Raw genomic sequence first — 22,777 nt, 5'->3', positions numbered from 1 at the left:
AGTAGGTAGTAGAGTTCCCTCATCAATGGAGGGGGAATCCAGGGTGTGGGTAGAGGGTCTCTGGAAATGGGCAGTCCTCACACTTGTGCATTTGCTGCAGTGTAGCAAAAAGTGGGCCTCATCCTCCAGGGCCCCTTGGTAACCGTGCCTGCACAGTCTTTCCTCCCAGGGCTTCCATATCTGTCTGTGCCACCCTGTCTATTTCCAGGCTGTGGGCATTCAGACGGTACAGGCTCAGAGTCATTCGATCTTGGAGGGGTGGGGGGGGGTAGCATCTCCAGATATTAGGCTGATGTGTACTACTTCCTCTGCAGTGATTGGTAAATGGAGTTTCTGGGAGTTCTTTATGATGCTCCTCCAGTCCTCTAGGTATCACGCTCTGCAGCTTTTTATAGTCCATTTTATTTTGTCTTTTGTCAAGCTGTGTTGGGGATCCTGGCTGGATGCACTGCGGATGCTTTGCTTTAGGGCACATAGTGTGGCCTGGGCCCCGTGGTTTAGCAATGCTTTATGGAGGGAGGTGCTGGGGCTGTTGTTCTGTATGTGCACCCAGTATGAGAGCACCCTCTGCTGGATAGTCAGCCATAGTGGGAATCTGCTAAGCTCTGCCTGGCAAGCTGAGTTTGAAGTGCTGCAATGGCCTTGGAGAAGATATTTGCAGAACTCTAGATAAAATACTTCTGTTGGGCTGGAGTCCCATTTTGATTGGTCTGAGTAGGTGACCGAGTCCTATACTTTAGTCATAGAGTAAGATTGGGTGATACTGTTTTACCTTTTTACCTAGCCTCCCAACTGTGGTTTTAGGTGGTGCAGTTGCCTTCTGATGGCATAAACTTTTCTGCAGGTTTTTCTCTCTCAGGGTCTCTACGTCTAGCTTGAAGCTTCCTGATTGGTTGACCTCCAGCCCAGGTATGTGTAACTGCTGGTGGTCACCAGTGTGGAGCAGTCTAATTTAAATGAGGAGATGAAGGTTTAATTCATGTTCTTCCTTAGGCCTATACCTGGAAAGTTGGTTGTACATTGGTATTTCAGTTTCACTGTCTTCACACTTTACCAAAATTATCAAAGTTAATGTATATAGCAAAAGCAATTCAGGATACATTTTTCTCTTGATCCACATCATCCATACAAATATGAAAAAATGCATTTTAAAAGGTACAGGATATAGGAATATTGTAAACATGTCACTTCTTTTTCCTTTAGCAGAATACAGCACAAGTGAAATTTAGGCTTCTCACAAATTCATAGATCCCTCATATGAAACAGAATTCTTATCAGTGATTCATTATACAGAGCTATTCCAGGCACATCAATTACATATAGTAATGCAGAACATGGCAGGTAATCTTCCATGCATTTTATCCGAGGACTCTGGCTTTGAACTAGAGGCACAATAGATGCTGTGTTCATTTGTATGTGAATCTTACATTCCAAAGAAGAGAATACGGCGTGCCAAGGTTGCCAGAAATATAATTCCTGACATCATGGATACAGCAAAATGCCTTGATCTCCTTTGCTGAGTGTTAATAGCAGGAAGGGAAATTGCTTTGGTTAATATCAGTTATAGTCCAGCTTAAAAGACAGCAGGCAATGGTCAGCATTTAGAAAATCATTGGTCTTATTGTTGCTGGTATTTTTTTTTTATTAATATTATGCATTTAAAAGCTGTATTAATGGGATCTCTCGTTCAATTTAGGGTCCTTAAACCTGTATTCTGTTTCCATAGAAACAGACTATCCTTCACTGTCAATATTCTATTTACAAACAGAGAAGCTCTTTGTAAAAAAAAAAAAATACAGGAACAAAGACTTAAAAGAAGCTTTTCCACATACAAGCATGAAACGGATGTCACATTTGAGCTAGGGAGCTATTTTTAGGCGTGCAAAAATATCTCAATGCATTCAATTAGAAAGCCACAACCAAAAAAAAGTAGATAAAAATTCAAGAACTAGTGAAACAGTTTTGCACATTTTAAATGTACCAATAACAAAAATGTAGCATTTGGAGTTCATGAAAATGAGGCGGGATTAAACAGGCTAAACTCTCTAAATACATACAGGGTGCATTTATCTGTGTTTTCCTTCTGTCCTGTGCAAGAGCCCAGGTCCACTTTAATGTGCAACCATAATCTGGCATTACATACAATAAAAACATTGTCTCCCTACTTCTTGGAAAATGAGTTCAATCTTATAAACCAAACTCAGACATCTCATGGTGACCCAGAACAACCTTAAAATGGACCCAGAGCTCTTGCAAAGAACAGACTGAAAAGTGTCCATTCGAGATAGAAATGCTGTAGAAATAATCTGCACCGAGCTGTGTTTGTTTAGTTACAGTTGAGTGTGACAAGTGTGTAATCATTAGGAAGAACTCACTCCGCCTCTGCGTTAGCAGTACAGGAAAGAGAGGCTTTAACCCTTCCTTTGCTCCCTGAAAGTTCATCCAGTGGGGAGAGGGGGCGTTGGGGGATTTCTGTGCACTGCAACTTTTTTTCCCTGATTGCTTTCATACTGTCCCTAACCTTTTAGTGCACAGAGGAAGTTCTGAGCTCAGATCCACTTTAAGTAGGTAAAATTAGATTTTGCTAATCTTTGCTAACACAAATGCAGTCAACATTTCCCTCTGCTCCAGTATATTAGCTATGCCATGATAGAATCAAAGAACAAACTTGTAAAAAAATAAAAAAAATCTGAAAAAGTTTATAAATTTAAATTTCATTTTCTCCTGGAGCCTTAGCAGTCAGTCACTGAGGTGCACAGCCTAGAGCTGCAGCATTAAGCTCGCTCTTATTGTTATTTCATTCCTGAATGTAGGAAATAAGGCAAGGAAGACCTCAGCCATATGCTATTCCAGGTGATAAGTACCTCGCTGCATATGAATCCCTGAGGAGGATTAACATTGGTCCACTTAGGTTTTAATATGTTTTACAAAAAGAAAATGTAGGAATCTCTTCAAAGCTTTTATTAACCCATTCTGAGCCATGTAGACTGATATAGCCAGGATGGCTTGGCCAACCCAAATGGGGCTCCACCACACTAAGCTATACCAGCTTCCCCAAACATGTGGGGATAGGTATAGGTGGACTTATGGTGGTATCTCCAAGCCTCCTTTAATAAGGAAACCCCCAGATGCCTGTCCTATAATCTTTAAATAGGTAAGAGGTGATATGTTTAACCTCCTATTTAATGTTAATCGAGTTAAACTAAAAAAAAACAAAAAAAAAAAAAACACAACACTTAAAGAGACACTGAAGCGAGAATAAATCTCGCTAAATTTGGGGGGTAAGGGACCCCCGTTTAGCCGTGGGATAGCGGCGTTTTAGCAGGGGCACACATGCCCCTGCTGAATATAAGCACTGAAGCGAGATTTATTCTCACTTCAGTGTCTCTTTAAATCATCTGAATTATTCTGTTTTCTGTCACTTCTTTCTTTGGTTTTCTTTCTTTTCCTTTTAACTGGATTACATAATCAACTCCCAACCACTGTTCCCCACTGCTCTTTTGCTAGGCAGTAGCACACCTTCCCCATCACAACACACACATGTTCTTTTCAAGGGCTTTGTGTGTATATTATAGATATTGATTTTTAGCTTGAAATATTGTTGTATTTTTCTTTCTCCAATTATGAAAGTTCCTAGAAATGTATAGATTAGCACGGCTTGTCAGGTAGCTGGCATGTCAAGTCGGAAAGGTGCTAGAAGAAGGCATGGGTGGTTATACCCATCATTTATTAAATGTGCACGTTTAAACATTCTTCATTTGATTAAGGGAAAAATATCACTGGAAAAATTAATCATGGGAATATAACTTTTTGCCACCTCAAAAATGATTTAGAACATCTTCCTGCCTAAATTCAGAATTTTTGATTCTGTCGAAAAAAATTTTTAAAGACTACATTTTTTAATTTGTGTACAACATTAAAAAAAATGCATATTTCAAGTTAAAAATGTCTCATTACACATTTCCAGATGAACACGAACATTCTTTTTATACCCTTTTTTGGTGAAGTTGAATTAGATATTTTGAGTAGTGGGCTGAGATGGTTTCTTATTAACTTCCAAAAGTATCTTGTCCAATATTTCCTTTCAAAAGTATGATTTACAGAAAATATTCCACTCATGATGTATTTTAACATTGTATTTATAAGCAAATGTCAGCTTTCATTATCTCAAAATCAATAATAGGCTAATGTGACAAACTCCATTTGACATTTGTTTTTGAGAAAGTATCGCAATTCAAAATAAAACCTCTGAATACGTGCCCTGTAGCACTGGTTCTGGGACATCACTGATCACTCGGTTGTGTTTGCTTGAAAAAAGTAATGTGTGTCAAGGCCAGACCGTTTTAAACTATGAAATTGACTACATAAAAGGCTGCAAGCCGAAGTATAGCGAACACAACCATGTGTATATTTTTATGAGCTCCCCAGAAAATGTCTGCATACAATACAAGAAAGCAGCTATGTTATACCCTGGCTTTTGATGAAAAAAATCTTTGAAATAAGAGGTTATAGCTAGTGGATATGGTAAAGCATTTTTGTCACTGGTGGCAAACGTTAAAGCAATAAGCGTAAGGTCACCAGTGTTGAACAAGTCTGTCCTGAAGCATTCATCAGTACATAAATCCTACATTACTTTCTAATTATACAAGGTTTTGTATTTGAAGTCTAGGAGGGGTACATTGCAAGCATATGTGGTGGCTTTAAGGGAATTTACATTTGATTAAGCAATTTGCTGAAAATGTCAGATCTTTTGAGGTTAACATAACAGACAATTCTGAAATGCTGACTGCTCTGAGTAATGTCTATAACCAAGTAATTGCAACTTGCAAGTAGGTCACATTTTTTTATGATGTAGAGGTTATTAAAGTTTTTAATTTTCACTTTAATTAAGAGATCTAACACAATACGGTCTATTTAAGAGAAACTAAAAAATGAATGATACATTCACAGTCTAATAATCAAGTGATATCTTTACAAATCATACACCCAAAATAACTACTTCTAAAAAAAAACCTGATGCATTTTATGATGTTAAGTAACTTAATTGCTAGAGTAATTGAAGGAAACATGTCAAGATATATGGACTAGAGCTGCTATTAATTACTTTTTATTAAGGGGAACCTTAACTGAGAGAGATATGGATGTTTCCTTTTAAACAATGCCAGTTGCCTGGCAGCCCTGCTGATCTCTTTGGCTGAATCACACACCTGAAACAAGCATGCAGCTAATCCAGTCTGACTTCAGTCAGAGCATCTGATCTGCATGCTTGTTGAGGGGCTGTGGCTAAAAGTATTAGAGACACAGGATCAGCAGGAGGGCCAGGGAAATGGTATTATTTTAAAAGGAAAAATCCATATCCTAAGTTTAGGTTCCCTTTCAATAGTAATTCTGTTTGAAATTTTTTTTAGAATAAATGCAAATGCCACTTGCTGTCGTTACTTTTTTTTTTTCTTCTTGTCCTCTATCAATTTTCTTTAAGACAAAAAATAATTTTGCAGTGAAAGTGTAGTTTCGCATTTCCAAAACAAGAATTTTAAGTAGCCTCTTCCCAATGTCTTAAATATGAGCTGTGTGGCATTCATCCCAATCACTCCACCACCATGCTCCAGTTGTCAGTGTTCAGTGTTCAACACCTCTATAAACGCAAAGGGTCAGCAGCGGTAAAAATCTTATTTAACACCACGATTACAACAAAGGTGCTAATTGGTGATCATTTTTTTGGGGTCAATAAGTGACATTGTGTTTATCATGGTGATCAATCCTAGATTTCCTTACCTCGGAGAGGGTTTTTTTTTTTATTTCTTACCAGAACAAAAGGATTTATACAAAAACACTGGCCATCCTCCCTACACATTTGCACTCTATTTTGGCAGTTGGACTAAGCAACTGCCATTCAGTAAATTATTTCAAAAATAAAGTAAATAAAGTAATACAAATAAAGATGCTTTCCTTGAATTGAAAGACCTCCATGGCTATAATTACTAGGTAATGCCCAGTGATGTTGATCCAGGGATTTTATCTGATTGCCATCTGGAGTTAGGAAGGATTTTTTTTCCCTTTTAGGGATGATTGGACCATGCCTTGTAAGGGTGTGAGAGGGAGCAGGCTGGTGTTGTACTTTGCTTTCTGGTTGAACCTTATTGCGCACTATTTTCTTGTCTCAGTGTCTGTTTTGCTCCAAATTGTGGTCATTTCCTGTTCCTCTGTTCAGGCTTGTAACACAATTCATGTCAGTTGATGAAAGTATCACTCAGGGCTCTGTTCTGTTAAATGTCTCCACTTAAATTGGCACTCTCATCGGTAAAAGCGTGCTTTTTTTTTTAATGGCTTTTTCCAGAACAATTTATTTAACCTATATAGTGCCCCATAGTTTTACAATGGAAATGTGTGGCTTGCTTTGCATAATGGTCAAAATGTCTGCAAGGTAATTTCTTTGCTTAAAATAACTTTCAATGGTACTTTTTCATTTAAAGGATAATTTTCTCATACTACACATGCAACTTACAATTGCGGTGATTACATTTTTTCACTGTAATGACAATTTTGGGAAAATTCCTTCCTTTTCATAAGTAGGTTAATTATACTTTAAGTGATACAGTTCAGTAGGACACTCAAGGGTTGAATTACTCAGTTAACTATTTCAGTAAAATGTTCCCCGAGGAATCCTGGTTATTGACAATAGCCCAAAGCTATTTTTTTAAGCTACATTCTCCATACTTTTCCTAAAGGCGCACTAACAGGCACCATTCTATTGATGAGCCTGACTAAGCATCATACAAAGGAAATGAAGGAGAAGGAACAGTGCTAAAGCATATGGAAAAATACGGAATCCGTAAAGCATTTATTTGTACTATGTTTATAGTGCAGAATCGGCACACAACATTGTGCTGCATGTTTGTTTAGTAGCAGCCTTTGCGTACAAAAACCTTTTGAAATTATAGTTTACATTTAAAACTATTTCAAAGAGGCCTTTCAAATCCATGTTACTGTATGAATGCAATTTTTCCCACGTAACCACTTTCCATAAATTGTTAGGAATTAAATAAAAAAGCAAGAGCCAGGAATATTTTTTTTTCAAATAAAAATTGTACATACAAAATTACATTATTTTCTCTTACAGCTACATATTGCAATTCTTAATACAGGATATAATCATATAAACAAAGTGAGGCCTTTTTATACATGGGATACAATTGGAGAGACCCTCTTTTCAGGCTAGTTCTATGAAGGCAGCTTTTCCTTTAGAAAAGCTCATTGTATTAATTTACAAAGCCCCAAATCCAAAAAATGTTGTTTAATGGGATTTTAAAAAAGGTTTTAAAATACCGCTTTACCCTCTGACTAGATTGTGAACCCTTCTGAGGGACAGTTAGTGACAAGACAATATACTCTGTACAGTGCCACATAATATGTCGGCGCTATATAAGTACATAAATAAAAATTACCGTTTCACCTGGTACATTAGGATTTTAGTGCATTTTTATTAATCTGACACTTTTTCATGAATTAAATTCTTAATCTCAAATGAAATCTCTGACTAGAAAAATTATGCTTATTAGTTAGATTTCTGCTAAAACTACACTTATTAAAAATGTGTTTAATATATATCTGTCACACCATATTTTTAAATGCATTACCTTTTTAGTTAGTTCTATAAAATTTACAGGAAATTAATTTTTTTGAAGACCTTCCATTTCCAAAACTATGCAGAACTGGAAGTAAGCATTTACCTCAGTCCAAAAAAATACATTTTGCTTAGCGGTCTAAAGTCCTCTAAATGTTGACAACCCCCCATCTATTCCATATTTCTGCTACTGAAGTCTGATATAATCTGTGCAGCAGACACTATTTACAATCTTTAAGGTACTCCCTTAAATTAGTTGATAGTAATGATCAAATATGAGCATATCTTTGCTTCTTTGGCATCAACTCAAAAATGTAATTTTTTTTAAAGGAACACTATTAAAATACATATGGGTACATATTTAAAGTACACTTCTCTCATGGTAATATGCGCCATAAATGACCTTTCTCCTATGTTGCTGTCACTTAAAGTAAACCATATATATCTGACATGTTTTAGATTAGTCTCCTCATGGGGGATTCTCAGGGTTCTGTATTGCATAGTTGCATAGTTATTTAGGTTGAAAAAAAGACAATGTACAAAAATGTGCATACAGAATGCAATTTACATGCAAACCAAATACATGCAATATACAAGGCATCACCAAACAGACCAGGAAATGCAGTGTATACACACACAACCAAATACCCTGAATATTTAGTTTATTTACAAGGCAAATTAAACAGGAAATATATACAAACACACACACATACATACATATACACAATCATGCATGGTATCAAGGGATCAAGGCAGTAAGGGAGAGTCAGGACAGAATACCAGGGTCGGAAATAGATTATCAGATACAGACATAGCTAGGAAAAGGTAACAGGAATATCTAGATAACTCAGGCCTAAAAGCAAAAAAAAGTGTGTCAATTGGCTGGAGGAAAGGCAGTCTTTGTATAAGCCATTCATAATCACCAACAGAATGCAGCTGGTAGTGTGATACTTCCAAAAGGTTTTTTGGAGCCATCTGCAAGCCAGACAGAGAACTTACAAATCCTTGAAAAGTCCTTGCAGAGACCTTTCAGAGACCTTGCAAAGACCTTGCAAAGACGGTGGAAGTCCAGAGCTGCCCAAAAGAGGATAAAGTCACCTACTGGTGGACAGTGAAAGCCCAGGGCACCCCAAGTTAATATTGCCACCATCAGACAGGAAATAGCGGTACATAGTTCCTGACACATTGACTATACCAACATCAACTTTGCAAAGTCAATGTCAAGAAGTTCAGGCATGAAAATATTTTTCACTGCTTTAGAAATAGATTGAACCATTCTCTCAAAGTGGCACTAAAACCAGTCCCCTGTTTACTGCAGTCTTGGAAACAAACCAAAACAAACCTGCTGAAAACAACAAGCAGCCATTTCATAAACAGAACGCGTAAAGCTAGCCACAAAAGAGTCAGTTATTGCCAGATATGCCAGACTGAATGAGCCCTATCTGATAAGATTTCAACTGGATAGTGATCGATTGTCGCCATACATGGCAAGCTCAATTGTGAATTCGTTCAGAAGTATTCTATTGCACATGGATCAATCCTCAAGAGTTTTACTGCTCTATGATTCACAACACTATGGGCCATCTATTCCTCATTACTACTGCCTTGATTGCATGGAGTTTTTTTACATATATGATCACACTTTCAATTGATAATCTACCCAAAATTGAGCACAAGAATATGTTAATGATTGAATCGATCTGGAAAAAAAATTGGGTGTATGGTCAGCTTTAGGTCCACATGTGCTTACATTTTTCATTTTCAGATTGTTATAATAAAGACATGCTTTCTGATTACGTGTCCCTGACTGCTTGTCTGCTATATACTCCATGTCCTCTCGCTTCCTAAAACTTAATATGAGTAAAACAGAACTAATAATTTTTCCACCGTCTCGGTCCACCTCCCTGCCTGAAGTAACAATAAATGTTAATAACACTCCCATAACCAGGGATGAGCAGAAACTACGCCAGTGCGAATTTACGCATCGTAGTTCGCATCTACGCATCGTAATCCGTAGGCGAAGTCTCAAAACTACGCTTGCGATTTTACGCGTAGCGAAGTACCGTTACGCGTAGTTTACGCCCCTACGCGTAGTTTTCATGTGTATTGCGAAGTAAACTACGAATGTGTTAAATTTGCGTCTATTTTTCCGCGTACGATTGTATGCATACAAAATTACGCATTGGAAAGGGGAATGTACGCATAGAAGAGTTACTAGTACAAGCATTTGCAGAGGAATTCATGCGTACATTTTTATGCATAATGGCATAAACGTCCTCATGTACTACGCTACGCACTATGCGTAATTGCGTATTTTAACGCGTAATCTACGAAATGCATACGAAACAAATATTTGATTTTGAAGCCGTAGGTTGGCGAAGCGTAATTGCGTAAAACTACGCGTAGTTCCAGCGTAGCGAAGTTGGCTGACTACGACCATCCCTGCCCATAACTTCAGTTCCGAAAGCTCGGTGCTTGGGGGTGATATTCGACTCATCTCTCTCTTTTATTCCTCATGTTCACTCCATAACCAGCTCCTGCCATTTCCAACTCAAAAACATATCTCGCATCCGTCCTTTTCTCACTCAAGACACAACTAAAATGTTAATACATGCTCTTATAATTTCTCGTCTGGACTACTGCAACATACTACTCTGTGGACTACCTTTTAACAAACTGGCCCTGCTCCAGTCGGTACTGAACTCAGCTGCTCGTCTCATTCATCTTTCTTCTCGATCTTCCTCTGCCGACCCTCTCTGTCAAGCTCTTCACTGGCTGCCAATTAACCAGAGGATTCAGTTCAAACTCCTAACCCTAACCTACAAAGCTCTCCACAATCTCTCCCCCCGGTACATATCCTCACTAATTTCCAGATACAAACCCAATCACAATCTCAGATTGGCACATGAACTTCTGTTGTCCTCCTCTAGAATCAACTCCTCACACTCACGTTTACAAGACTTCGCACGCGCTTCACCCCTCCTCTGGAATGCCCTCCCACAACACATCCGTCACTCGCCAACCTTTGTTACCTTTAAAAAACGCTCATTAAAAACACACTTGTTCCGACAAGCATATGTGCTACCTTAGGCCACTTCCCTTTGTCCTAAGACCAAATTGCACTCCTACTAGGTATCCTAAAACACACAGCCTCTATATATTTGCTGCATACTACCCCTCCTCCTGTCCTCCCCCCCCCCCCCATTCCATTTAGATTGTAAGCTTGCAAGGGCAGGGCTCTCTCCCCTTTTGTGTCTTGGTAACCATTATACATTTTATTCATCATGTAAATTTTATCACTGTCATTACCAATTCTATAATTTGTATTTTGTATCATTCTTTGTATTTTGTCACTAATTATGTATCTTGTATTTTGGTGTACACCATTGTCTGTATTATTATGTACCCCATGTTTGTTTCTTACTTTGTACAGCGCCACGGAATATGTTGGTGCTTTATAAATCAATAATAATAATAATAATAATAAATTAAAATACCTAGAGTGGATTTTAAAAAATTGTCTGCTATTACATGATAAAGTAACACAAAACTCACATGGATATTATTAAACATTGCGGCAGTCGTGCGAGTTCAGTTTTTTTTTTATTACAATAACCAAAGCCTATATTTATATTATCAAAAAATGAACACTGTGGACACAACATGCAGTTGCAGTCACAAACCACTAAATCACTCAACTCTCAGCAGCCCCGTCTATGACTGACATGATGATCATGCAGTGAGGAAGGTTACCCCTCCACAGTAAACAATCCAGCCTATGTTTTCTAGATCAGTGCCTATGGTAAGTGTACCACTTGTGGAATTTTGCATCTGGCCAGGTGGTACGCTCTGGGGAGATGAAAAGATAGTGTCTGCTGGTTGTAGGGAGATCAAAGGGAAAAGTGATTTAGGGCCAGTCCAGTGCCTGTTGAATTCAGGTTTGTTAAAGCGGATCCGAGATGAAAAACTAAATATAACAAGTGACTTGTCTATATATCTTATCTAAAGTTTAGATAGTTTACACAGCAAATCTATCTTCAAACAGCTTCAACAGTATATTAATATTTTTTCCTGTGATACAATGGGAGCAGACATGTTTTCTGCTTGTCACTATTACACAATTACACACACAGGCAAGCTTATCTGTATCTAGGCATGCTAATCTGCATATTCTGTGAAAACTCCACTCTTATCTCCTCCATTACACAGGCAACTGATCTGTATCTGCACTGCAGCTCTCAGATTGTGAAAACTCTGCCTCTGAAATCTATAGCTAGTAACACCTTTTTCACCTGCCCAGACTGAAATCCCACAATCCTTTGCAAGCGCCAAGGCACTCTGGAGAAGCTGTGGGTGTGGCTTGTTTAGTTTAAAGGAAATTAGGGTATTAAAACAAAACAAAACAAGTATTTGGCTTGAGGAATGCCCTATAAACTATATGTAAGGAACACAATTATGCAAGGAGTAAAAGTTCATCTCGGATCCACTTTAAGACAATGTGAATTACTAGCCTGGCTTATAAAAGTGCAATTGCAGAGCAATTAGAGAAGGGGCAAGCTGGTAAATATACACAGCATGATGCAGAGCAGAGCTTGCCTTGAGGGTCTATGGGAAAACATTTGTCTGGTCTCTCCTCATTGTTATAATGACAGCATGTGCGGATAAGGTGTTAAACAGTTTGAAAAGTTTTTGACAGTCCCTAGAATCCAGGAGGGGTGCTGGCAGCTTGTGTAAGAGACTGTCAGGGACAGAAGTCATATTACAGGCAAGTAGCCTCTGTGTGATGTGGAACTGGAATACACATAACCTCTCTGCTCCATCTCCGGCTATTCTCAGTCTCCCCACTCCTTTCTCTGTGCTAGTGCTCGCCAAAATTGCAATAGCAATCACTAGCAATCTGCGAGTGCGATTTTGTGAAGCAATTTTCAGAGCGATTTGTGAATGAATCGCTCCCCCCCAAAAATGCTACATGCAGCGTGTTTACGATATTGGAAAAATCACAACGTTGCTGTGGAGACACCCTCAGAGTAACATTAGCCAAGCGCTTTTCAAATCATTGTCGATTTGAAAAATACTCTGAAACACTTGGTGTGCACCAGCCCTCCCTCATTCACCTTTGTTTCCCTCTTCCCCTAGTGCTGGGTAGGCCTCAATTCACGGAGCTTTATCAAACACTTATCAAACGTTTGATAATTTACCTCATGGGTAAAATCTAATTTTGAATTCACTAAGGTGTTATATATTTATTGAATGTTTTATCGGTAAAACATTCAATAAATATATATCACCTTAGTGAATTCAAAATTAGATTTTACCCATGAGGTAAATTATCAAACGTTTGATAAAGTGTTTGATAAAGCTCCGTGAATTGAGGCCTGTGTCTTCTTGTCATACAGGAAATCTAAATAAAAGTGTAATCCTGGTGAGGCAAATATCTTCTTCCCTCTCAGCTTTTCTCCCCTCTCCTCACTGTTCCTCCACATAAGTAATAGTACACCGCTGGTGAGTTCAGAGCAGGGTGAGCCGAATGACGGCTCTCCCTGCTGCCGCTAAACTCCCCGGTGGCGTTAAATACTATTCCCCCTCCGACTCATGGCAACTCGGAGGGAGATGTAATTCACGGTCGATCACCGGAGCCCCAAATTACCTTACACACCCGCGCAGCATTTTATTGCTGCTATGGAGCTCCTAGTTTCTAACCAACTGCTTCACCTTCTCTCTCCAGTCTTATTAGTTATCCTAACCTAAAGCTGGCCATACATGCATCAATTGTTACTGACAGATTATTTCACTACGATTGAATCATAATGGCTTTTCCACCTGTCAGTACTATGTACATATGTGGCCTGTAGGGTTTCATACTATAGTGAAGTTATCTGACTGAGGTAGATGGTGGTCTGGTAAAGGGGGAGGGGGATATCAGAGATTGGAGAGGGACATATTTGACGGATTAGTAGAGATGGTGGTGAAGGGAAGGACATAAGTGTATCACACTGTCCTTCGAGTGTTCCTGCTATATTTCCGCATGGGTGCTCCATGTGACTACTGGCATATACAAAGTGAGGTGCATGTGTGATGTCATTTGGGCTGGGGCTGCCATGATAAAGGGCCTCTAGTTTCTGTTTTCCCCCCAGGCCTAAAGATCCCAGTCCTCCCCTGGGGGAGGGAGATGAAAAACAAAAAAGTGTCTGGGAGGGGGGCTGCAGGAAGATAAGGAAAAGTGAGGGAGAGCAATAGGATGAGAGCAGCGAGGTCACCAGGAGTGTTCCTTCCTTTCTCTGGCTAGCCTATTGCCATATCATGCACCAGGAGGGGCTTTTTCATGAGTGCCCCAACATCGAGGAAGGCTGCAAGGTAATGGAGAACAATTTCTATATTTGGGAATGTTAGTATATTTGGAAAATTTTACAAAATGCATAATTATATTCCTGGTTGGACCGGATTCCAAGGCAAATCCAAAAAGCAACCATGATCAGTGTTCCACCATGTTTATACAAACAATTCATTCTTGTTCTGTGACCTAGTTCTAGATCAGGGCTTTAGAATCTACATTGTAGTCGGTGCACTGCGGTATGAAGTTGCAGGGCAGATGCACTGTGAAAAGATATGTATATAGGGGTGTATATTGGGGATAATGTGTGTGTGGTGTGTGTGTGTGTGTGTGTGTGTGTGTGTGTGTGTGTGTGTGTGTGTGTGTGTGTGTGTGTGTGTGTGTGTGTGTGTGTGTGTGTGTGTATACTTCTCTACTGAGGGGGCACCCTGTGTCGTGTGTAGTTTGTGAGCAAATGCTGCACCATCGCATGCGTAGTAGTGCGCAACTTGCCGAGAAATGTGTGTGATCTGAGAGAGAGAGAGAGAGAGAGAGAGAGAGAGAAAGAGAGAGAGAGAGAGAAAGTGAAAGAAAGAGAAAGAGAGAGAAAGAGAGAGATAAAGAGAGAAAAAGAGATAAAGAGATTATTTGATATTACCTGAACTAATCACTAGCTAGCACATAAGTACCCTTGTTTTTTTTTACTTTGGTACAGCATATATCCAGCACTTGGTGTAGCAAAACCATGCATGCACGTACATATATATGTGTATGGATGGAATACAGTTCAATGTGGAGGTTAGCATGCACTGAGTCACCCGTTTGAATCCCAACAAGGACTCTATCTGCACAGAGTGTGTATGTTCTCCCTGTGTCTGTGTTGGTTTCCTGCGCTCACTCCAGTTTCCTCCCACATCCCAAAAACATACTGTTAAAGGAACCCTCAAAGTCTGACTTTTTTGCGATCCCCTTTAGTAGGCAGAAGGAAATTAGTAATGACACAGATTTTTATTATGTTTTTACTACCACTGTCATCTTTATCAGAGCTTACATATGCAGTGCTAGGATGGGTGACTGCTCTGCACAACAGAGGAGGGGGGGGGGGAGGGGGCTGCTCTATTTAGACATTCATTGAATGGTGAACTTCTTAATGCTGGATACACACGGTGCGTTCCCACACTCGATTTCCCGCTTGATTCCCGTTGATTCGTTTATTTCCAACATGGAAATTCGATGGCTCGTTAGGTCGATTCGCATGTAAAGTATGCCAATTCAACCTAACGATCCATCGAAATGAAAATCGGACATGTTGGAAATAAACGAATCGACGGGAATCGAGCGGGAAATCAAGTGCGGGAACGCACCGTGTGTATCCAGCATAAGGCAGCCATACATCAGAAGATTGTGGGCAGATTCGACAGAGACAGGTGTATCTTTAATTGAATCTGATTAGAGAGAGATTTGCACCTAGAAGTGGGAGGAAAGCTGTTGTAGCTTTACTGCAATTTGGTTCCACATACTTGTGTGAGAAGAAGGAGTTTTTTTCATTGACATGTATAAAAACTAAAGGAAGGTCTTCAGTTGGAATCTGACTTGATTCTATATCAGTGTGTATTCTGCAGCCACGACTGCAAAGATTGATGTCAGAGAAACAGGCACAAATTTCCCATGTGTAATATTGATTAACACTGTATGTATCCCTAATTATTGGCCAGCGCTGAGAAATATGTTGGCGCTTTATAAACACAATAAATAATAATAATAAGTGTACATACTTTATCATTTTTTTCACTTATTGAGTTGTTGACACCTTGCGAAATCACTGGTGGTACTTGAAGATTTCCATGCGATAAAAGTGGTACAATTTCTGAAAAGGTTGAAAAGCCCAGGGCGTTCTAGATCACTCACAATATTCTATTAGGGATGCTTTGGAGATCTCTAGGAGTATTAGGAGAGGTTTAACTTCATCAGGCCTGTAATTTAGTAGTGTAACATGCTGACATTGTACTAGCACGCAAACTAGAACAGGAATGAATGCATATTCTACATATTCAGTGTTGGCTGAAACTTACATCAAAACAAGTTCTAAGATGGTAAGGATTTCTAAATATAGAGTTAAAAGTGTGGTACCTTATGGTTACTGGAGTGAAAAGCAGCATAGTGGTAACATTGTCTAAGAATGCAGAAAGAAGAGCCGCAATGAGACAAAGGATTATTATCATGGGCCAAACTCTTCCTCTAGACAACTGGTAAGCCTAGAAAACATAAAAAAAAAAATAATGATAAATACTGACACAATTTTTACTTAAAATAACATTCATGTTATATCACTACCATCATTAGGACTTAAAGCTATTATTGTTCTATCACTAACAAGCTATCTGGAACTATTGTACAGTAGCAGACCGGAGGGCTTGTAAAATTACAGATCACAAGGAGCAAATTTAGAAAATTTTCCTTGGCTCAAATGGGGGGACAACAGGTCACAGATCTCAATTATATTCAGCAAACAGCAAGGTGTGTGTGGTTCTTTTACCACCTATAAGAGGAGTCATTTTTAAAATAAACTTGCTCACCAATAATCATGTGAATCTATTTCCATTTAGCAGTGACAACTTGCACCCTTCCATACGTAGTTCTATACAGCAAATATGGTCTGAATTGTAATCAGGGTTGCCAAGCGTCCGTAAAAAAAGACGGACTGTCAGTAAAAAAGCTCTTAAAAAACTGCTGTCCGTAGTGCCCGTATTTCCTGGGCACTTGTCCGTCTAAATACACATAAATTCCTTTCATCTCTGCATGCTCCCATGCACGCTCTATTTCCCCTTCTCTCAGCCTTCCTCCTCCTCCGAGTCCCGTCCAATGACTGATCGGCTTTTTGAAACCGGCTCCTCTGCTGCCCAATAAGAGAGAGGCAGCTAGAAGTAATGCAGGCAGCCCGGCCCCAGCCAGTCACGAGACGAGACACATCGCAGAGAGGAGGCAGTGACTGCAGTCAGTGACAGTGTAGCGTCCTCTTCCCTCCAACCATGGCATGCATCTAATAAGTAAGCCTCTCATTTATCTTCTTGGCGCCTTTCTCCAGTCACTCAGAGAGAGAGAGAGAGAGAGAGAGAGAGAGAGAGAGGCATCCGTAGCACTGTTGCTGGCAGCATCAAAGCCAGACAGGAATAAAGGCCCATACTCACGAGTGACATTTGCCACCGCAACACGCGGCGTGCGCGTGTTGCGGCGACAGGTCGCCCGTGAGTATGGGCCGCCGCACGCGCGCGCACCCCGAACTGTCGCCCGTCGCTCATGTCGCCAGGCGATTGAAACTTTCAATCGCATGGCGACAGTCGCCGCTGCCCCCCCCGCCGCAACTGTCGCTAGTCCGCGTGAGTACGCGGACTAGCGACAGCAACCTCCATGTAGGTACATGGAGCTTCCGGCGGGGGGAGGAGGAACGTCAGCGACAGCTTCCGCCTTGCCGCTGGTCCCTCTTCCGCGTGTGTACGCGGAGGGACCTGGCGAGAAGTAGTGTTGGGCGAACATCTAGATGTTCGGGTTCGGGCCGAACAGGCCGAACATGGCCGCGATGTTCGGGTGTTCGACCCGAACTCCGAACATAATGGAAGTCAATGGGGACCCGAACTTTTGTGGTTTGTAAAGCCTCCTTACATGCTACATACCCCAAATTTACAGGGTATGTGCACCTTGGGAGTGGGTACAAGAGGAAAAAAAAATTAGCAAAAAGAGCTTATAGTTTTTGAGAAAATCGATTTTAAAGTTTCAAAGGGAAAACTGTCTTTTAAATGCGGGAAATGTCTGTTTTCTTTGCACAGGTAACATGTTTTTTGTCGGCATGCAGTCATAAATGTAATACATATAAGAGGTTCCAGGAAAAGGGACCGGTAACGCTAACCCAGCAGCAGCACACGTGATGGAACAGGAGGAGGGTGGCGCAGGAGGAGAAGAAGGCCACGCTTTGTGAGACACAACAACCCCGGCCTTGCATGAGGGCAAGAAGCGTGCGGATAGCAGGCTTTGTACCGCCATGCAGTCATAAATGTAATAAAGATAAGTGGTTCAATAAACAGGGACCACGCGGCAACGCTAACCCAGCAGCAGCAGACGTGATGGAACAGGAGCAGGCGCAGGAGGAGAAGGCCACGCTTTGTGAGACACAACAACCCAGGCCTTGCATGAGGGCAAGAAGCGTGCGGATAGCATGCTTTGTACCGCCATGCAGTCATAAATGTAATAAAGATAAGTGGTTCAATAAACAGGGACCACGCGGCAACGCTAACCCAGCAGCAGCAGACGTGATGGAACAGGAGCAGGCGCAGGAGGAGAAGGCCACGCTTTGTGAGACACAACAACCCAGGCCTTGCATGAGGGCAAGAAGCGTGCGGATAGCATGCTTTGTACCGCCATGCAGTCATAAATGTAATAAAGATAAGTGGTTCAATAAACAGGGACCACGCGGCAACGCTAACCCAGCAGCAGCAGACGTGATGGAACAGGAGCAGGCGCAGGAGGAGAAGGCCACGCTTTGTGAGACACAACAACCCAGGCCTTGCATGTGGACAAAAAGCGTGCGGATATAGCAGCAATGCTTTTTGCCGCCATGCAGTCATAAATGTAATACAGATGAGAGGTTCAATAAACAGGGCCCGGAAACGCAACACCATCCCAGATGTTCATTGGTCATGTTACTTGGTTGGGGTCCTGGAGTGTTGCGTAGTCATTTCCAATCCAGGATTGATTCATTTTAATTTGAGTCAGACGGTCTGCATTTTCTGTAGAGAGGCGGATACGCCGATCTGTGACGATGCCTCCGGCAGCACTGAAACAGCGTTCCGACATAACGCTGGCTGCCGGGCAAGCCAGCACCTCTATTGTGTACATTGCCAGTTCGTGCCAGGTGTCTAGCTTCGATACCCAATAGTTGAAGGGTGCAGATGGATGGTTCGACACAGCTACGCCATCTGACATGTAGTCCTTGACCATCTTCTCCAGGCGATCGGTGTTGGAGGTGGATCTGCACGCTTGCTGTTCAGTGGGCTGCGGCTGCATGGGTGTCAGAAAATTTTCCCACTCCAAGGACACTGCCGATACCATTCCCTTTTGGGTACTAGCTGCGGCTTGCGTTGTTTGCTGCCCTCCTGGTCGTCCTGGGTTTGCGGAAGTCAGTCTGTCGGCGTACAACTGGCTAGAGGAGGGGGAGGATGTCAATCTCCTCTCTAAAGTCTCCACAAGGGCCTGCTGGTATTCTTCCATTTTGACCTGTCTGACTCTTTCTTCAAGCAGTTTTGGAACATTGTGTTTGTACCGTGGATCCAGAAGGGTATAAACCCAGTAATTGGTGTTGTCCAGAATGCGCACAATGCGTGGGTCACGTTCAATGCAGTCTAGCATGAATTGAGCCATGTGTGCCAGAGTCCTACCAGAATCCTCATCATCCTCTTGTGAGCGTTGTGATAGTTGTTGTGATGCATCATAGTCGTCACCTTCCTCCTGGTCTGCTTCTGCTGACCATTCGCGTTGAATTGTGGAAGTCCAACGTGCACCGCTCTGGCCCTCGTCAGTGGTGGCATGAAATTCCTGCTCCAACTCCAGCTGTTCCTCCTCCTCTTCTTCGTCATAGCTGCTGGGGCCAGCGTTCCCTGAGGCGGATGGCCTGATGTTGGTACCATCACGCTGATCGTTTTCTCCTTCAGATTCCCCCAGTTGCATCATGACAGCTGTTTCCTTGATTTTTAACATCGACCTCTTCAGTAAACACAGCAGTGGTATGGTAATGCTGACTGAAGAGTTGTCACTGCTCACAAGCAACGTGGATTGCTCAAAATTTTGGAGGACTTGGCAGAGGTCCAACATGTTGGCCCAATCGGATCCACAGAAGCTTGGCAGCTGGCCGGATGCGCCTCGGTACTGCGCCGTCATGTACTGGACCACTGCACTCTTCTGCTCGCAAAAGCGGGCTAGCATGTGCAGCGTAGAATTCCAGCGCGTAGGGACATCACACAGCAAGCGATGGTGGGGGAGATTGAAGCGCTCCTGCATCTTGGCGAGTGCCCCCGAAGCAGTACTGGAATTTCTACAATGTTTGGACACTCGACGCACCTTCAACAGCAGATCGGGCACGCCTGGGTATGTCCTCAGGAACCGCTGAACTACTAGGTTCATCACGTGCGCCAGGCAAGGGATGTGTGTCAGCTTAGCCAACCTTAAAGCGCGAATGAGATTACTCCCATTATCACACACAACCATGCCCGGTTTCAGGTCCAGCGGTGCCAGCCACAAATCCGTCTGTTCCTTTATTCCCCTCCAAATTTCCTCCCCTGTGTGCTGCTTATCCCCAAGGCAGATTAGCTTCAGCAACGCTTGCTGACGCATGCCAACAGCTGTGCTGCACTGCTTCCACGATCCTACTGCTGCTGGGTTAGCGTTTCCGGATGAGGTACAGCTTTGAGATGCGTTGGAGGAGAAGGAGTCAGAGAGGTAGGTGCTGCTGTTATCCAGTGGGAGGGACGGCGGTGCAGCTGTTTGTGGCGTGGGCAACACCCGTGCCGTAGCAGGTGAGGAATCGCTGCCAGGCTCCACAAGGTTCACCCAGTGCGCGGTAAGGGAGATGTATCGACCCTGGCCGAACGCACTCGTCCAGGTGTCAGTGGTGAGGTGAACCTTGCAGGCAACGGCATTCTTCAAGCTTCGGGTTATTTTGCTGACCACGTGCTCATGCAACTCAGGCACTGCAGAGCGTGCAAAGTGGTAGCGGCTGGGAACCACGTAACGTGGGATGGCCACTGACATCATGCCCTTGAAGCTGTTTGTCTCCACCAATCGATATGGCAGCATTTCGCAGGCCAGAAGCTTGGCTATGCTGGCTGTTACTGCCACGGCCCGGGGGTCATTTGCTGGCAATTTCCTCTTGCGCTCAAACATCTCCGACACAGACAACTGAACCGTAGCGCTGCACACGGAAGGGCTGTTGGTTGTTGTGTTTGATGAACACTGGGAGACCTCAAGAGCACTACTCCGGAAAGTGACAGTGTCAGCGTCGTCTGATGTTTGTGAATGTTGTGAACCACGCAATGGCTGGGCTACTGCTGCTGCTGAGGCGGGTCTGGTGGTGAGTCTGGTGAACCCAAGGGAGGCAGTGTTGTTTCTGGTACCCTGTCCTGACGCGTTTGCCCAAACAGTGGGATGTTTGGATAGCATGTGACGGCTCATGCTGGTGGTGGAGAGGTTGTTAATATTTTTCCCCCTGCTCAGGCGGGTCTTGCACACCTTGCAAATCGCCATGGTAACATCCTCAGTGCAGTCTTCAAAGAAAGCCCAGACTTTGGAGCACCTGCCTCCTTGCTGGCGATTTCTGTTTGCTCCTCTTTTGCCTCTCACTTGAACTTCCACGCTTGTGGTGCCTGAAATTGCGCGCCGCCTACCTTGTGGCACAAGGCGAACTCGTGCAGCAGTGTGTTCTTCAACAGACTCATCTGTGCTGCTGCTACGACGGCGATGTTCTCGTTCACAAACAAAATCTGGGTCTCTGTCCACATTGTCCATACCCTCCTCTTCCATCTCCTCAAACTCGTCATATGTCATTGTGGGCCACCGCCGTGGAGTAGAGCTCCCCACAACAACCTCTGCGCAGCACACTCCAACGTCGTCTTCCAGATCTTGTCGGCCGACCTCCTGCAATTGCAACCCCTCCTGCCCAAATTGCTCTGGGATTTGGGTTTCCGAGTCCTCTTCGGACTCGCCTTGTATTTCAGTGCGCGGTGCATTTCCCACAGTTAACGGTTGTGAATCCAGGCACAACATTTCTGGCTGTTCCTCCATTGACCTTTGAAAGGTGGAAGTTTGTTGGGCTGGGAATAGCTCCTGCGAATACCCCATTGTGTCCTGAGGTAATTCATCGGACTGGTTATCTGGCAGTTGTGTGCGTGGTGTCGCTGCCGGTTGTGTCAGCTTTGTGCCCACTGGCTCCTTGTAACTGGCTGAGGACTCGGACCTCGTGCGTGATGTGCTGGTGCTGCTTAACCCACTGCTGGACGCTTGAGAGGTCATCCAAGTAATTATCTGGTCCTGTTCTTTTGGATTTGTGAGGGTTGTTGTCCTGGACAACATGGGCGGTATTGAGTGGGTTTTCTTGGGTGCTCCCCTGTGGCCTGTACGTGAACCGTCAGGGGAAACACCTCTTCCCTTGCCCCTCCCTCTTTCACCGGATTTCTTCCTCATTTCACTTATCCTTACAGTACACGCTGACTGGCAGCAGTACAGTGGCAGTACAGAAATGCTATACAGTACCACTATTCCCAGCAGCGACACAGAGCACAATGCTATACAGTGACGGGTGAGCGGTGTACCACTATTCCCAGCAGCGACACAGAGCACAATGCTATACAGTGACGGGTGAGCGGTGTACCACTATTCCCAGCAGCGACACAGAGCACAATGCTATACAGTGGCGAACGAGCGGTGTACCACTATTCCCAGCAGACACAGAACAGTACACAGAATGCGATATAGTGTGGCTGAACGAGCGGTGTACCACTATTCCCAGCAGACACAGAACAGTACACAGAATGCTATATAGTGTGGCTGAACGAGCGGTGTACTACTGTTCCCAGCAGACACAGAACAGTACACAGAATGCTATATAGTGTGGCTGAACGAGCGGTGTACTACTGTTCCCAGCAGACACAGAACAGTACACAGAATGCTATATAGTGTGGCTGAACGAGCGGTGTACTACTGTTCCCAGCAGACACAGAACAGTACACAGAATGCTATATAGTGTGGCTGAACGAGCGGTGTACCACTGTTCCCAGCAGACACAGAACAGTACACAGAAT

General features: G+C 42.7%; 1 protein-coding gene across 1 annotated transcript in view; it reads right to left on the bottom strand.

Moving 5' to 3' along the window:
* OCA2 (OCA2 melanosomal transmembrane protein) overlaps nucleotides 1-22,777 on the bottom strand; it is a 489,993-nt gene that overhangs the window by 159,287 nt on the left and 307,929 nt on the right. The window contains exon 13 of the mRNA XM_068268142.1: nucleotides 16,065-16,189. Coding sequence (XP_068124243.1) covers nucleotides 16,065-16,189 — 125 coding nt within the window. The remainder of the gene's footprint in view (nucleotides 1-16,064; nucleotides 16,190-22,777) is intronic.

Source organism: Hyperolius riggenbachi, chromosome 2 (genome assembly GCF_040937935.1).
Source record: "Hyperolius riggenbachi isolate aHypRig1 chromosome 2, aHypRig1.pri, whole genome shotgun sequence".
Lineage (NCBI taxonomy): Eukaryota > Metazoa > Chordata > Amphibia > Anura > Hyperoliidae > Hyperolius > Hyperolius riggenbachi.
Note: the sequence above shows the minus strand (reverse complement) of the source record. Positions and strands in the feature narration are given on the sequence as shown.